The sequence below is a fragment of the Corapipo altera genome, unplaced genomic scaffold (assembly GCF_003945725.1).
Source record: "Corapipo altera isolate COAL_440 unplaced genomic scaffold, ASM394572v1 22b, whole genome shotgun sequence".
Lineage (NCBI taxonomy): Eukaryota > Metazoa > Chordata > Aves > Passeriformes > Pipridae > Corapipo > Corapipo altera.
Window position 1 is genome coordinate 2690764 of NW_020884876.1, and position 14714 is coordinate 2705477.

General features: G+C 39.3%; 1 protein-coding gene across 5 annotated transcripts in view; it reads left to right on the forward strand.

Moving 5' to 3' along the window:
* Positions 1–14714, forward strand: part of KIT (KIT proto-oncogene receptor tyrosine kinase) — a 57259-nt gene that overhangs the window by 24240 nt on the left and 18305 nt on the right. For all 5 annotated transcript variants that reach the window (XM_027636183.1, XM_027636187.1, XM_027636186.1 and 2 more), the window contains exons 4-8: positions 1677–1813; positions 4481–4640; positions 7468–7657; positions 8338–8453; positions 13898–14012. In XM_027636183.1, coding sequence (XP_027491984.1) covers positions 1677–1813; positions 4481–4640; positions 7468–7657; positions 8338–8453; positions 13898–14012 — 718 coding nt within the window. The remainder of the gene's footprint in view (positions 1–1676; positions 1814–4480; positions 4641–7467; positions 7658–8337; positions 8454–13897; positions 14013–14714) is intronic.

Sequence of the window (14714 nt, forward strand, 5' to 3'; positions counted from 1 at the left end):
CATAACCGATGTTTCTCTGGCAAAGGAGGGCACAAGTTGTAGTATTGGACTTTTTCGGTTTTTTAATGGATAAAAGCTTGTACTTGCTCAATACAGTGGTGACTTCAGATGGAAGAGTGCTGAGCTGGCACCATTGCCAGCAGCCCATTGATGGGGGGCAGCCGTAGGTGGCTGGGGGCACCTCAGCACTCTGCCCACGTTTTCTGCCAGGGAGGAAGTGTGCAGTAAGTGGAAACATCTGCTGAAATCCATCAACAGCATTATCACTCTCAGTCTTGTAATTACCGTGCAGTAGTGTTCAGTCCTTCTTGAGTTAAAAGGTGAAACTCCCACTTTCTCCTTCACTCAACATTTAAATGCATTGGAGATCCTTTGGTGGGTAATGTTTTTGTAGCTACAACCGTGGCACTCAGACCTCCAGATCTGAGTTTCTGGTGCAGAAAGACAGGCATCCATGAAACAGGGAGCTGTGCAGGCGCACTCAGACTCACACCAACTACAACAGCACAGGTAGAGTTTATGTCCAGCCCTTCTCAAAGCAATGAGGTGCTTTATGGACTTAGGGCTTGTTTTTTTGAATGTGCACAGATGTTTCTGACAGATGAGAACACAGAATGCCTTCTCCACCAGCTTCCTCCTGTCTCTTGGGTACTGCTGAATGCTGGTGTGCATTTTTGTGTGAGCCTTTATATCTGAAGAGAGCAACATGTTTCTTCTCTTCTGTAGCCACTTACAGCAACATGAGGAAAACATTATTATTAAAGTACTAATACCTGAAAAGCCTGGTGTTTTCCCACGTTTCGTACAATTTACCTAAGACAACTACAAAACCTGTGTCAGAGGCAGGAAAAGAGTCTGGATGACCTTATCTGATATATGTTGCATTCACAGTTTGAAAGTGAGTCATCCTGTGTAAAAGCCCTAGTGGGAAGTTCACTGGAGTCTAATAAAATAAGAAAATTTGAAAAAAGGATGAAGAAAACAGAAAAACAAACCATGAAGGGAACAGGGGAAGAGCTGAAGAGCTTTGTGGAGACAAAAGAGACACACAGTCCTCAGATATACTTCACTGTTGACAAAAGACACCCAGAAGCAGAATAGGGGTACAGCTAGTCCACAGCTACTTGTAACCACCTACTCCTTGGGTGACAAATTCTGAACCATCACCATAAGCAGAGGTTGTAGTGCTTTCAGAGGCAGGTGTGCAGAAGTCCTTGAGCTTTACCTGTCCTTCCTAGGCTGTCCATCAGGAGCTTTTCAAGGACCTGTCAGACAGCACTTTCTGTTGGCTGTAATGTTTTGTAATTAAAATTTGCAGTTAGTGCTAGGCTACTGTTCTTCAGTGACTGATCCTCACCATGTTTTCGGTTCCATAGTGCTACTTTTTAATCACTGTCATGGAGTGAATCATCTCATTGATGGTTCAATATCGTTCAAGTTTCTTCATGCAAGTTACTATGTTCTAACAAATACTATCTAACTTTTAGGTGTAGTTTGAAGGGAGGTTGAAGCAGAAATATGCTTGTTGTAAAGGAACAATTGCATAATATGTTAGAAAAATTTGAATACATATCAGAGCCTTGATTTTATTGGAAAGTTAATGACTGTTGATTTTTATCCCCCCTTGGAAGCACTGGAACTAATGAAAAATAATATGCTTCTAAATTGTTTTCCAGTTCACAAAACTCTTCCTGTCATCACCTTATCAAAAAGCTATGAGCTTCTCAAAGAAGGGGAAGAATTTGAAGTTACGTGCATAATCACGGATGTGGATAGCAGCGTACAAGCTAGTTGGATTTCTCACAAAAGTGGGGTAAGTTCCTTTAATTCTATCACGTATACTTCAGCACAGTTCACAGACCCTCTGTAGACATTCTCATTTGTCTTGGCTACCTGATGCTATGTCAGTTTGGATTTGTTGCATTTACAAAGATCCAGCATCCCACAGACTGATGAGGGAGCAACAACAGTCCTATGCCCATGAGGACAGCTGGGAGGAAAAGCAACTGCACGGGCTTCTCTTCCCAAACAGAAATTAAAATTAGGCTCTTCAATGTGAATTTTAGGTGACCTCTATTGGGCCTCCTAAATATGGAAGCATGGAGTGCCTACACATCACATTGCAATCAATGGGAGCTGCAAATATCAGCACATGGACTGCAAATTACATATTCTAGTTGTTATCATTAACAGTAAAATACCTGCTAATTAGCATGGGGTTGTGTGTGACAGGAATAGTAGTAAGCATTCACAGGAATGATTAATTCATTTGAATTACATGGTGTGCTTCACTAACTGGAAAAGTTCTGAAAAATGAACCAGTGAACGGGCTTCTGTCTGCCAGAGATAGATGAGGTTACTGACTGTCATCACCAAATTAAATTATTGACAGTCTAGGTGCTCCAGGAGAGTTAGTTACCAGCAGCACAACAATTCTGCGGAAGAGGAGCAGAGAGATCCCCTTCTGGGGTAAGCCAGCATGCTGCCAGCTCTGTCTTTGAAATGAGCAGCAGGCACTGAGGTGTTTTTGAGAATGCTTCTAGGTCTTCTGGGTATACCCTGAAATTTAAATAAATTAAAAGCCGTTGTGAAGACCTTTCAGTAACTCCCACCATGCTAATTGGCCAGTCGTTTACTGCTAATGGTAGTGAGCAGAATACGTAATTCTCAGTCCATGTGTATGGAAGAAAAGACTTATGAGATATTTGGATAAATCCCATTGCCTTGGGCACATAATGAACAGGAGTCCCATTCCCAGGGGCTGGGAATGCCATGCTTAGCTAATCCACCAGCTTTGGCAAAGCTGTTCTTGCTAAGTGCTCTCTGCTCCAGAAATCCCAGCTCACAACTCTGAAGGTTGAGAAGGTCTAAGTGACATGAAGGCGGCATGGGACATGCAGATCCATTTTTGGTCCTGTGCCAAGGTCAGCTGCAAGCCTTTCATCTGAGAGCTTCATTTCTTCTCTCATTCCCTTCCCTTTGCTTTGTTATATGTGATGAAATTGAGGCCTTCCCTTCAGTTTTTGTGCTTTAGCATTTTTCGCTTTATCAGTAAAAGCTACAAGGAAAGTATTTTTGACTAAATAAGTTTGACCTTTCTGCCTTTTCTAGTAAATAGCAGGAGATGCTGTCTTTTAAATACTGACTATCAAATTAATTTTGTATTGAGAGAGTATACATAAATTTCATATTTAAGTAGATTCAGAATTACATTTTGTCCTGAATAGATGAGAGGAAAAAAAAACACTTTTTCTGTGTATGACTGAAGTTATCACCACTTTTGAAAATTAGTAGAATTGTTATAAGCAAGCACATCCGTACTAAATAAACGTCTCTTGTGATTATTATAGCTCAGGAGGAATCAAAATTGCATTGAGAAGCTTTAATTTGTCTAGAAGCTCTTGGAGCCTCCAAGAATTGAAATAATTCAATTAGAAAATCATAACAAGTCCAGGTCTACATTTGTATTAATCAGTGTAAATTCTATCAGTCTTTCAAACCATACCAAACATTCTCACAGAAACTAAAGTCAACACATCAAAGTATTAATTTTTTCTATGCGTATTCATAGGGTCATGTTATACTTAAGAGAATGAAGTTTCCAATTGCGTTTAAGAGTAGTAAGTATATATTGCTAAGGACCAAGTGTCAGAGTGGGTACCAGAGGAAGGATGCTGTGTGAAGCCTGCTGCCAGCAGGGCTCTGCAGCATGCCTGCAATCAGAAGATGCTGTGGCCTTGGGCCATAGAACAACACAGTTTAAAATGAAGCCCCAGGACCTTAAATTCTCTTATGTAATTCACAAAATTACATAATCATTGCAACCATTTGAGCAGTCAGTGAACTTCAGGCACCACTTAAGTGGTGAACCACACTTCAGAGTTGCAATAACTTCATATAAGAACTGCACCTTCTGAGCATTAGAAAAATCAGCACCCGGTGGTCATGTTGCATTAAGCCCCACAGCTAGAAGCACTGTTAGTGTAAATAAAACCTTCTGTTGGTTCCTCACCTTCATCAATATTGGAAATGTAGCCAGAATAAGCTGACCCTGACCTTGGGCACAACACCGTTGTCCTCATGTAATGGAAACATTTGAAGAAGTTAGAGTTTTAGTTTCTTGGCTTGGGCTGGTCTCCCCCCCTTTGGCTTTCTTGAGGCAGGTGAGCACAGCCCCACACTCACCCCACCCCACGTTCTGGCCTTACAGGGGAGCTTGAGGAGAGAAAAAAAAAAAAAAAGAACAATAAGAGGAGGGGATAGGACTTAGGAGAGAGAACATTATCTCCCAAAGGCAGCTGATCACACACTTGTTTTGCACGGAGAGATTCTAGTGACAGGTTTGTCATGCTGGCTTATTATTCCAGTTTAAAGTTATGAATATTAATATAGCAAAGTTATAATTACTTCTATTTTTAATTTATCTAGGAAAGATGATGCATACACAGTGTTTTAGTTGTTAATTGTTTTTTACCGACAGATTGTTACAAGCAAAAGCAGAAATTTGGGTGATTATGGATACGAAAGGAAATTAACATTGAACATCCGTTCAGTGGGAGTTAATGATTCTGGAGAATTCATATGCCAAGCAGAAAACCCTTTCGGAAAAACCAATGCCACAGTAACCTTGAAAGCACTAGGTAAATGCTTCTTGTAGAAATCTTAACATTTCTAAGAGCAGGAGATGAAGAGTGGGAACAACAGGGAGTCTTCCCTCCCTTCTTTCTCCTTTTCCCCAAACCTCAGTGAGTAAAGTTGCTTTTCTTAAAAGGTTATTGCTGACTGGTACCATATGGGATGGCTCAGGAAGTGTTGTGGTGTGTATGACTACTTTGATTTCTGTAACCCTTTGCATGTTATTGGAAAGTGATGTTAGAACAACCACCCAACAGTGTTTCCATCTCTCTGGTTTGTCTCATCCTTCCTGGTTTAATTTAAAATTTAATCCAGTTTTGACAAAACAAGTGATTTACTTTTGCCTAGTACTGTCCCTGTGCCTAAGTAATTTGGCAGTACAAGCACAAAACACGTCTTTAATACCTGCCTTCCAAGAATGGGAAATTTCACTGACAGTGTGTCAATGTTTTTACGTAAAAGCTATATTTGTACCTCTGTTTAAAATGATGCTTTGAGGAGCATCGTGATGTGCATAGACGGCATGAAATTGTTCCAGAGGTCACCCCCCTATTAAACCCACTATCCATCACATCTACATGTTTTGGATCATGACCTTAAACAGTGAGAAAAATCCCTTCCTCCTCTTGTTTAATAACAGGTGCATTTAGAGTCTGCTATATATTAACTTGGATGACACACAGTGCCTTTTAAATTTTAAAGCTGCTCATTTGATAAATTAAGTACAATTAAGGACATCTTGGTATGTTAATAGTATCATTCTGGTCTGTGTAATTGGCTACAACTCTTTCAGTTCTGTACCATTCAAGGATGTAGTAACTGAGGGAAGTGTAGCCTTGGATCCTGTTTTTTTTCAAATCCGTTTTTCTGTTTCACAGACACACACTCCTGCAACAATGCTTGTTTTGCTTTCCCTGGTAACATAAAGAAAACAGAAGTGTTTGACTTAATGTGGGTCAGATCTTCAGCAAAGCCACAGAGGTTTTAAGTGCCCTTTACCTTGCTCTGCTGTTGGAGGGGGTAGGGCTCAGAACTACAGGGATGTTTTCCTCATTTTTTTACAGAAGAGACTACATTCATATGTAAAAGAGTGAAACAGTGTGAAGTATGAAAGAAAATCTTTTCCCCAAGGGAATCAATGTGAAAGCTTCTATTATAAGAAGAGGGAAGTTCTTGACTACAGAAATTCTTAGTACTACTACATATGCAAATGTGGCTTTAAAAAGGATTGACTTTGGAAAGTCTGGGGTTTAAAATAAAGCATGGTATTATAAAAAGTATAAAATAAAGTAGCAAGTTTTTATTTAGTAACTTTGTATTTAATAACAAAATGCCAGAGAAAAGGTGGAATCGTTTCTTTTTGAGATACTTTTCTCCCCCCACCCTCTCAAATTTGACTTAAAATTTTTAAGCTCCAACTTCTGGATACCTTTCACCATTCATTCAGACTGACTATATTTACCTGAACTGTGAAGCTCCCAGGGTCCTGGGAAGTGGTATATGGTGTGTACTGGAGAGATCCTGGGATTGCATCAAATCCTAAATCACTGTGGCTTTAACATTAGCCAAAAGATTTACAAGAAATAATGTGTATTTTTTGGTAAATTTCCTAATTACTTTTTCTAGCAGTTAATTTATCTAACTGTAGACAGTTACTAGAATTGCATTCCAGGGACCAATAGCATCATAATAAAGTTTTATTTGAAAGCTCTTGTGTCTGATTTTGAATATAGGTTGCATAGAGGATCCTGTGTTTATACAGATAACAGAAAAAAGGTCTGCAAAGGAACTACAAATCTTCAGTTTCCAGATTTGAAACCTTTTTCTCTTTCCTAGTGAAGGAGAGCATTTTAAAGCATACCTGCCTGCTGTGAATTTACTTCATCCTTTCTTCTCCAAAGCACCTGTCAAGTGCTCTGGCAGCTCCATATGCTTTCACCAAGCCCCACTGGCTCTGGTTTTCCTGAGCTTGGGTGCCCAGCTGGCCCCAGCATTTTGATTACTAAAGAGTGGGAAGAAGCAGGGATCTGAGATTGATTTTAGGTCTAAATTCAAGCTCTCAGTAAATGTGTTTCCTTTTAATTGCAATCTACCCATCAAACTGATAATTCCCTTATGAATTTGTGTAATAGGACGGAAAAATTTGTCTTTTCAAAGTAAATCCTGAAGCTGATGACTTTATTAATGAAATTAAAACTGCTACAGCAAGGATGTTGTTAGACATGATATTTTGGAGCGGAACTGCACAATGGTACATGGTATCTGCCAAATAAAAGATTAAGACCCAGCAGCAGATGTACAAAAATGCCTTAGTTTAAGACGATTGGTATCCAGGCCTATGGACTTAGCACATTTTTCTCTAATTACAGCTTTTAATAGCTTTATTTGTAATGTTGTTCTTAATTACACTTGACAAAGAAACATTAAATACTTTAGTATATTGTCATAAATGATTTTATCTTGTTTTTTTCTTAGTTCTTTTTTACCAGACAGTTAGCAACTCTGATTTTTGGAAAAATATAAATACTTGAGTAAAATCAAACATGTCCTTGCATTTTTCCAAAAGCAAATAGAGGATATTTGTCACCAGAAGATGGAGTTATGGATGTTAAGGCACTAAGGCTGCTTTAAGTCCTGTGTCTCACTGCTATATATAGCTATTGGCCTTGGTTTTGGCAGGTGAGGGTTCAAGTTCTGCTTTGCAGATAAGGTTTTCTGTTTCACAGTTGGATATTTGATCACTGATCTTGAAGTACTCTAAGTGTGGGTACAGTACTGTCAATCTTCTAAATGGCCTTGAAATTGTTTTTCTTCTCCTCTTATGACCATCAGCTAAGGGATTTGTCCGTTTGTTTGCAACAATGAATACCACAGTAGATATAAATGCAGGACAAAATGGAAACTTAACAGTTGAATATGACGCATATCCAAAACCAAAGGAAGAAGTCTGGATGTTCATGAATGAAACATTACAGAATTCCTCAGACCATAATGTCAAATTCAGGAGCGTGGGTAATAACAGGTAATATGCATGACTGTAAGTGCTATTGATTTTACTTTGGAACAGCAAACTAGAGTCTGCTCTGGAGAAAGTGGAGATGGTGAGAAAATTGTTACTATAGAAGATCTTTTAGTACATGTGGCTTGCCACAGTAACTGGTGCAAAGGCTGCTAACCTCGATGTGGAATAGCATTGACCTAACCACACCATCTGAGGACCAGCATGCTGTATGCTCACAACTCACCTACATTCCTGTCCAATGAGCAGCAGTGAGAATTTAGAGTTGTTTGTGTGCAGAAACTCCCTCTGCTGCTTCAGCAGACCCCAGTGCTCTAGATAAAAGCTTATACTTTTATTTCTGCTGTGCACTGTTCCCTGATCCCTGGTCCTCCAAAAATCCAGTGAAGCACCTAGCACATGTGGTCTAGATTGTAAATCTGGGTTCCCTCCTCAGTGAGAAGAAGAATAGGTGGTGGTGCCTGCATGACATCTGAGCCTGGTACTGAGCTGTCACCAGGCACACATCTGGATGTTGGAAGTCACAAAACTTCTGGGTGTTAGAAGTGCAAGGGCTGTTGTAAGGCACGATAAGAGTGTTTGCATGGACTGTGTCTGCAGAAAATGACACGCTATTAATTCCCTCCTCAGCTTCCGTGCAGCAAGCTGTGTGCCTTAGTAATGCTTAATTTTTTTCTTTACAGTTATACAAGTGAACTTCACCTTACACGATTAAAAGGAACAGAAGGAGGCATTTACACATTTTTTGTGTCCAATTCTGATGCCAGCTCCTCTGTAACATTTAATGTCTATGTGAAAAGTAAGTAAAGTGAACAGTCTGAAATATTTCATTATCACAGTCATTGTATTTTATACAGCATAATATATGCACAAGATGTCACAGTGTGGTTCAGCATATGAGAGGCTTTCTGAAATGAAGCACATGCTGGAAAACTAAATGTCAGGATATAAAACTGCAGAGTATTTACACAAATCCAGGTAGTATCCAGCGTGACCTTACATTCTAGCAAACATATTCCGGAGATTACCAGAGAGCAGCTAGGTAGTTTATACAGAAAAAAACCACAACTGTAGCACCTGGAAACATGATCTCAAAAATAAGTATGTAACATAAACCTTTTATAATTTGAGATGGAGCAGGATATACAGGCATTATAATTTGCATTTTTGTCAACCAAGTAAAGATATTAATTGTTCTTAATTTGTTTGACTTGAATTTGAATGCTTGTCAGGGGAATTACTAACATTTAAATGCCTTTTGGCATCTAAATACTTCTGTATAATAATATAAATCACCATTGCTTTAGAGAAATCTGCATAGCTTTACAAATATGTGTGCTGTCATCTTTGGGATGTGCTTATTAAGAAAGAGCATTGGCTTCAGTTCCAAATAGCATTCTTCAAGACAAAAGCTAAACTTCAAAAGTAAATCAATGAAACCTTCAGAAAACCCTGTCCTTAGCAGAAGCATCCACTTAGAGCATTTCATGCTCTCAGCAGACAGATATTGGCAGCTGCTAAAGGCTAGGCTTAAGGCAAATTAAACCAAGAGGGGACTGCAGGCAAACTGGAGAAACTAGGGCGAGGTAGGCAATGATGCCTTTGAGCCCAGCAGGAGGAACTGTATAGAAAGTAAATGAATGTGCTGTAAATGCAGTTTTGCATTGCTGCTATGCTTTAGCAGCAGTGTGTCCTTTTCCAGGCATAGCTTTATGAAGAGGACTATCAAGACTTCCACAAATGCATCAAGTCCTATATGTTAATTTCTGAATTCTTCTCATTTATCACTGAAGGTCAACATTTGTAGCATCTCTATGCAGTGACATAGTTCGGATCAGAAATGTCACTTGAGCTCCTTTCAGAATATGGTATTTCTTCTTTCATTTCTGAATGTTGTCATTTGTATTGTACCTTTCCTGTTTCCTAGCTGTGATTTCTGAGGTGAGGGCACTGGTGACCTCAGATGTCTTTTGTCTCAGTGCATGAGTGTGGGTTACAGTCATGAGGGATAATTCTAGTATTTAACAGATTAATGGAGCAAATCGTTGAGCCAGAAGTTTAATTTCTGTGAAGGAATGGGAGAAATTCCAAGTTACCTGTGGAACTGTTAGTTCACATGAAGTTGGATAGTGTTTTCCAACTCACAATGTCATACACGTACTTGGAGCAAGAGGCTGTTCACGGTTCTCCCAGCAATCCCAGGCTCTGCAGGCTGCTTGGACATAGTCTGGGCACAAGAACTCAAAAAAACTAGCCAAAAATAACCTAAAAACCCCAGTCTTGTCATCATCAGGTGTCAGTTCTCAATGCAGATCTCCATGTTGCTGCTTTTGAGGTATATGCTACTTGATAAAAGCTGAAAATCCCTGTAGATCATGCTTAGAAAACCAGACTAGGAAGAAGATGGTGAAGCAAGATGGACAAGGCAAGAGGGAGCATAGACAGTTTAGTTCTTCTGAATGGCTTGTCCGTACAACCAGCAAATCTGTTTCCTTCTTGCTTCAACTACTGGTCTTGTAAGTAGGAAGAAAAGTCTTGGGATGCCCTGAGGATATTTAAGCAGTCCCATGGAGCACGTTACCATGCACTGTGGCCCTGGGTGGACTGCAACCATTGCTGAAGCAGATGGATTTGAGGCACTTGATTAAAAAAGAGTTTCTTTTGGCACTTTGACTAAGCTTCTGCAAACATTTTTTTCATTTTGAAAAGAAGAGATAAATAGATTGGTCTTTCTAGGGGTTTGTTTTTAACAAAAATAACCTGTTTTCACTGGCTTGTAAAATGCTCATCATTTAGGTATGAGACACAAACTGCATGACAACATACTCTATTATTTGACATAGCAGAGTAATTGCCAAAGGTAAGTTATGTGTGGGTTGGTTGTATCCTGATCTTATGGTGCGTCCTGACCTGGCATCGTTGTCAGGGATTTTGCATAAGTTGCTTGGATGTAGATCGTGATGTTTACACATCTGGCTTGGGCAAGTAATCAGCAGAAAGTAATCAAACAGGTAAAACAGGATACATAATCAGCAGAGAATGTCTTCACATAAACAAAAGTTGATGTCAAAGCATTTGCTGAAAGACATGAAAAACCCAGTGCAGAAATACTTTGCTTGGATTTAAACATATTTAGCAATTGCATATGCTAGTTTGAAATAATACTAAATTGCTTTAAGAAATAGTATAGTAATTCATAGTAAATGTGACATAAAGTAAGTAAGGAAGGTGTTCTGAAATTAGGAGTCAAAAAGAAAATTACAGCTTGACATGCAGCATACTGTACTCAGTTACAACTAAGATATTGTAGAAATCTCCAGAGTGGCAAGGTATGGTACATCTAGCAATTAACAGAGGAACCTTCCAAGTAGTAACTGAGTTTAGTGCAAAATAATATCTGAGCTTAATTATAGTCAACAAAATATTATCTACACAGTTGGGGCTCATGCTGCAAAGAGAAAACTGGTCATGGTATTACAGATCACATGAAGCCAAGTTCAGCTGTTTTCCTCTTGTTGAACTGAGCAGTGAAAAAATGAGGAGTCACCATGATATTGTAAAAAGATTTGTTCCAATCCAGAAATTGTAGATCCAGGAGGAAAGCACTCTCTCTTTGTCTGGGACGACTCATGATACCTATTAAGTGTTGCTTTTTAGACATTCACTTTGTTAAGAATGAAGAAAGGGAAATTGACAATAAAAAGAAATTAAATGCAAAATTCACGATACAGTACATTGAATTAAAGTACAAGTGACCTCTTATAAGTCATATTTGTTACATTTAGGGTTATTTAATCAATAAAATCAATAAAAGCTGAAAAGCAATTAATAAACTTAATGAAATTAGAAGTTTAAGACTTTTAATGACCAGTTACAGAAGGCAATATGCATATATGCTGAGCGATGTAATGAAGTGTTAAATATTTAAAGAGTTAAAGCCAAAACAATAAGCAAAGTCTAGTCATTAAGAGTCTGTCTGACAGCAGGGGCAATAAGGCAGTGAAAGTCATAAAATCTAGCACAGTAAAATCCCTTTTAAAAAGAAGATGCTTGGTGACAGCTTGGCATCTGTTTGCAAAAGCTAGTCGATCTTTGCTCCAGCATCCCCTGGAGCACCTACATTGGTGGTTGAGGAAGATGCTCTGGCTGCCAGAATGAGGTGCAGGTGCTGAGACACATATGTGGCCTGAGCCGGGAAAGGCACAGCCTGGAGGACAGCAGTAGTAGCTGTCTCAGTCCTCTTGGGTACTGGATTAGAGGGCTCTTTGCTGCCTCAAGTGAAATGCATCCCTTAATTTCTTTGAGCCAGGGAAGCTTGGGAGCCCTCAGTGCTGGTGGGGAGAGGCTGATCATGCTAATTGCCACATCAAAGTGCTTCACCAGGTGCATGACAGGTAGAACTGCTCTTAGGTTAGCTGTTCTCGGAGGCTGCTGCAGCTCAGCTTCCCATACCACCAAGGCTGGACCACTCTGCCTGGGCTGCTGGAGGCGTTAACTCTGCACAGCCTCTTGTTTCCCTCCATTGCTGCAGGATAAGTCCACATGAGACTGTGGCCATGTGGACAGGCTTTTATTGCACTAGGTTTTTACAGTGGAAAGAGCCTGACTAATATGGGCATTTTTGTTTCCCTTGCTCAAAGTCAGAAGATGTTAGATGCAGACCAACTCTTGCACAATATTTTTACCAGGGCTTAATGCTGACACTCCTCTTATATTTGACTTGTCATGTCTCTCATTTCTTGAGTTATGTTGTGCTATAATGTTGCCTAAAACATAGCATATGTGTAAACAAATAGCACATGGGTAATAGTTTAGCTAATTACAATTTCACAATCCAGCCATTTTGATTGGAGTTTCAGAAATGTGAATTACATGTATTCTGTGAGCACTGAGGCTGGATGAGATGTTGTGTGCTCTCAGAAAATTCCTCACCAAATGAATAATGCTGAAAATCAATCTCAACATTTTACAACAATGTTTTGTTCTTGGTGGTTTGCATAAAACACATGTGGATTTAGAAATGAAAGAACATTTGGTTCCTGTAACAAGTCACAAGGAGATGGTATGTGATTGAGAATATACGTGTGCTTTATTGCTTTTAATTTAATCAGTGAGTAGAATATTCATTAAAAATGAACACCATACAGTCTTTGTACATGGATTTTCCCTGAAATAAATCTGTGTTTTCCCACTGCAGTCTATACAGTTTCACTACTTTCTAGAATTAGAAGTTCATCTTACATTTCTATAAAGCTGTATTAGCTGATAATGGACTCTTAACTTGTACCTATCAGGTTAGCAGCATCATTCCTTATAGTTTTTTTCATTAGCTTATGTTTGGGTGATTTTGCAAGGAAGCTAAGGTAGTTATGGGAAATAAAACCTCTAATTCAAGTTTCACCAGGAAAAACATCTTGCTCTATTGGTGGTGCCCTTGGCTGAAGCCTGTGACATTGGATTAATGACTCTGAAGCCCACCTGACTGCTCTCGTTTCCTCCCATACTTGAAACAGCAGCTCCTGAACCAACTGCAGGAATAAGTCCTGTTCAGGATGTGGCAGAAGGCATCAGCTGAATGGATTGCTTTATAAACTACCAGAGCAATCACAAATTCTCATTTGGAAAGCTGATACATTCTGCCAAATATTAGTTTCCTCTACATGCAGTGCTTCAGAGAATCAGGCAGTTGGGCATTTCATTAGCAATATCTTAGAGGGATGTCTGTCCTCTGTGGGATGGGGTCTGCACTGGTTGCCATGCTCTGTAGTTCCTTTTCTGGCTGCGGTGGTAATATTTAATACACAGGGCAGATGTAAGAGGGATGTGGTTTGACAGATTTAGTACAATTATAACGGTGGAGAAACTGTCCTTTTTTACAGGCGGGTAAAGTCATGCCATGCAGAAACGGGAACTGCACTGTTGTTCCAAGCACACAATTCTTTGGGTTGTTTAATCTCTGAGCTTTGCTGGTTTAGGATCTTTCATCAAACTGAATACTCAGGGGAGATAAAGTATTCTTCTGACATCCAGCCAAAACATTCAGTGTAAGAGCTAATATTTTCACAAATGTTCAGTTTTTGTAGGACACCAGTTCAGGCCTGGACATCCTTGAGCATGAGGAGCTCTTGCTCACCTGGGTGATTCCATGGATGATGATGCACACAGGTTGCTGGGGTGAAGAGCAAATGGTAGTGCAAATTCTGTGTTCTCCTAATGGATGACTCTTGTTTTTGTTTATTGCAGCAAAACCAGAAATTCTCACTCTGGATATACTTGGCAATGGTGTTCTTCAGTGCGTAGCAGCTGGATTCCCAGCCCCTACCATATACTGGTATTTTAGCCCAGGAACTGAGCAGAGGTGAGTTAAGTAAACAGGAGTCTCCAAAGGTGCAACACACCCAATTTCTAATTAAAAATTAGGAACATAAAATGACTTGGTAATAGTTATGTTCAAACATTGCATCACTGTTTTCATCATTCTTTGTATCACATTGTTTGAAATGGTTTGTGAGAAGGCAGGGATACATTTCATTTTCCTCCTTTGCATTCTGTCCTTGAAAGGAGAATAACCAACACTTTCTGCTGCATAAAAGGCAAACTTTCTGCTGCAAGCTAGCTATGGTTTGTATCAGTTTGGCCTCAAATGACACATGTTCTCTATGCAATTTCACTGAATGCCAGTCATGGAATCACTTGTGAATAAGGCTGTTATAATTTGTTTTATTGTGTAATGAAGTAATTTTTCAAGACATAATGTAATTAGATTTCCATTCACATGAAACATATGACAAGTATACAAGTCCAGAGTTGTTATGAATAAAACCTGATGTTTAGTCATCGCATTTTTAAAAAGATTGTAGAGTTTCACTGTGAAGTGAGCATTTGTGAAGCAAGTTTTAAGGTTCTGGTTTACTTCCACCGTAGCTGTAGGTCTCATACTAGCAAGTCATGGGTCTCCCTCCCACCTGTGTAATTTGTTTTATGTCTGAAATAATTGTTATTTCATTAATTGTTTTAAACAGTACCTTTTTAAAAATCTTAAATGTGTACTCATGTGTCA